This window comes from Propithecus coquereli, unplaced genomic scaffold (genome assembly GCF_000956105.1).
Source record: "Propithecus coquereli isolate 6110/MARCELLA unplaced genomic scaffold, Pcoq_1.0 Scaffold573, whole genome shotgun sequence".
NCBI lineage: Eukaryota > Metazoa > Chordata > Mammalia > Primates > Indriidae > Propithecus > Propithecus coquereli.
In genome coordinates this window covers 375045-378087 of record NW_012151652.1, presented here as the reverse complement: position 1 = coordinate 378087, position 3043 = coordinate 375045, and the positions used below count along the sequence as shown (strand labels likewise).

The following is a 3043-nucleotide window of genomic DNA, read 5'->3' as shown; positions in this document are numbered from 1 at the left end:
AACTCCTGAGCTCAGAACGATCCGCCCGCCTCGGCCTCCCAGAGTGCTAGGATTACAGGCGTGAGCCACCGCGCCCGGCCCAGAATCTTTAATTATACAAAAAAAATTTTCCTAAAAATTGCACAGTCCATCAGGGATTAAAATGTTGGTTGTTTAACACGGAAAGTTTAAATCCTTGTTAAAATGTAGAAATATTCATTTCAAGTCATCTTTTGTGCTGCCTTATTCTAGAATGCTGCCCTCATGGTTCCATGAATTTCACAAAGGCTCTTGTCTAGGAATGGGATTCCAGTCAGTACTCATGCCAGTCACTAGAAGTCAGTACACATTTAAATAAAAACTGAACATTGTTCATTATGAACCATGTGAAATAGTAAATCAGGCAAAATTCCCCCAAGGAAAAACTACCATGGAGAAACAAGGAATACCTGTGTAGAAATCAGAAAACAGGGGCCTCGTCTAAACTCTGTCCCTAACTAGCTTTGTGACTGTGGACAGGCCCGGCCTTTCCCTGCCTTGGTGTCCTCCAAACAAAATTAAGAAAAAAGAACGGTACCTGTTATAAATTCACCTACTTGATGGTACCACCCAATAACTGCAATTAAGCTTCAGTTACAGAGAAACTGGGTAGGGGTAGCTCAACTAAGTCTGGAAGTTAAACTGGGATATTTATTTCCTACAGTCCAACTAGTAGTCTAATCAGTAAAGCTGTTAAAACTTGCAATAATATTTCACTGATGTGTACCAGAGCGTTGCAAGTTATAAAATTTCCAATTTAATTTTACTGCATCCCTGAAGCCGTAGTAATTAGAAGACAAACTCACAGGGAAGATGTTTACAGCTTCAGGGGTGATAATTTTGAACCTGTGCTGCAGGTCACTTCTGTCCTCAAGGTTCCCTGATTTGACAGCTGCTTGTAGACTTAGGATTTTACTGTAATATAGCATTAACTCGTCATTCATATGATGGGAGCAGATGTAGATGACGTTCACATTGGCATCTAAAAACAACAGGCACAATGTTAATTACTGGTATAAAGGTAAATGACATTATGAACTCTGGCATCTGATTGATGTTGTGCAGTTTAAAATAAAGAGCAGATCAAAGCCACATTGAAATTAATTTAGATTGGTTTTGTTTGTACAATCTTAATTTTAGCAATATGACTGACCTTTTTAGTCTTTAGCATTTCTCTAAAGAAAAGATAAATAGCACCATCACCAACAAAATAGATACAACAATTCCTTCAGAAGGAGGGCTGTGAGATACCACTGAAATGGACTTTCAAATAATACATAGGGATTTAGCCACACAACTCCCATTAACATCATTGGGAATTGCATACTGCTTTAAAAATTTATCCCATTAACTTCAGTAAATTATAAAACAGAGCTATTAACTTTAGAAAGCTGATGAAATTGCAATTTCATTTTCTGTCTGGATTTGACTAGGCCAATTCAGGGAATGTCCTGTCCAAATAAATGGTCTGATTATGACCATAGCAATGGTTATTTCAGGAAACCAACCTGTCCTCTGCTCCACTCCCAAAGAGGAGTATATGACTTAAACAGTTCATCTAGTGATTCTTGGTTTAAAGGAAACACTTCCTTAATTTAACTGTTCTCCTTCTTAAGATGTGCATCTTGTATATACATAGAAAGAAATCCTAATTAAGTATTAGATCCAAATGGAATAGTGAGATGAGATTAACCACTCTGTGCTGCACAATATTTTAGGGAGTAGGAATGGGAAATCAGCAGCCAGGAAAGTGATTCATTCATTCACAAAATAGCTGACCGATCTGTAGGGGCAAAGCACTTGGCTAGACACAGAGGGAAATACAGCAGTGATCGTGGGCACAGTGAGGAATGCAGGCCAGGTACTTAAGGAAGCTCAGAGGAGGGAGTACTGTAAACGTTTTCTTGGACAGGCAGGGCCAAGAGGGGATTTTAAGACTCCTCTGCTCAGTTTGGCAGGGTATACAGAGCATAGACTGATTAAATTGTAGTTCAGCTGCCTAGGGCCCTGGGCACATCATTTAACCTTTCTAAGCATTGGTTTCTTCATCAATAAAATGGGGAATAAAACCATTTGGGGCATAGACTTTTTAATATTAAATGGAAAGAATATAGAAAAAAGTACCCAGTGCAGCATCTCGCAGATAGTAAGTGCTCAAGGAATGGCGCAGGTGCATGAATCTGCTCCATGGCCCACCCTGACTGGGCAGCCAACGGTGATTCCCACCCTGGCCCCCACGCTTGTGCTCCTTTTGATCAGTGCCTCAGGACTGAACACAAGGAAGTAGTGCACTCTGCTGTTCCATCCTGTTGTTTCGAATCTATTAATCTTGTCTTGCTAAGCTCCTTAAAGGCAATATTTATAGTCTTTCCTATATTCCCCAAAGCTCTGGTACTATGTGGAGTACTAGGAGCCACTAAGTAAACACCCGTGGGCTGACCAAAGGGATGTGGGGAATGGAGAGGTTCAGCAAGTGGAAAGTCTTACACACTTAGGCCCACGGCATGCAGGAGAAATCTCCTCCTCCTGAGCTCTGGAGGTGATGTTTTCTACACTAGCCAGTGCTAAGCTCAGAGTAGGTGCTCCATACATGTGACCATTTAAGTGGCTCCCATTTGATTGTGAAATTGCCACATAAGCCTCAAAATAAATTAACTGAGGAGAAAGTAATTAAACAACTTGCATCCAATTGCTGAATGGTCAAATTGTAATAGTTAACCCAAGTCTTGATTTGACGAAGAGACTATTGTCTGACCTAACTATTAGTAGTGGTTTTAAAAACCAAACTAGAGGGGTTTTTTTTAAGTATAAAAGAATAGGAGCACAAAAACAAACAACAAAAATAACTTACAGACTCTGTAGTGGAAGAAAAATTTTTTCTTGGGAAGAAATTTCTAGGTTACAAACAATAACAAATCATATTGCTGGCTTCACCTTTCCTGTTCATTTCTGGCAAAGGAATACATATCACTAACTCTAATATCCAGTATTAGCGTAGTTTCACCATGAATCTACAAATGTTCAA

General features: G+C 39.6%; 1 protein-coding gene across 1 annotated transcript in view; it reads right to left on the bottom strand.

Annotated features, from left to right (window-relative positions):
* Positions 1-3043, bottom strand: part of IQCH (IQ motif containing H) — a 242877-nt gene that overhangs the window by 113027 nt on the left and 126807 nt on the right. Inside the window, exon 9 of the mRNA XM_012658125.1 lies at positions 825-1000. Coding sequence (XP_012513579.1) covers positions 825-1000 — 176 coding nt within the window. The remainder of the gene's footprint in view (positions 1-824; positions 1001-3043) is intronic.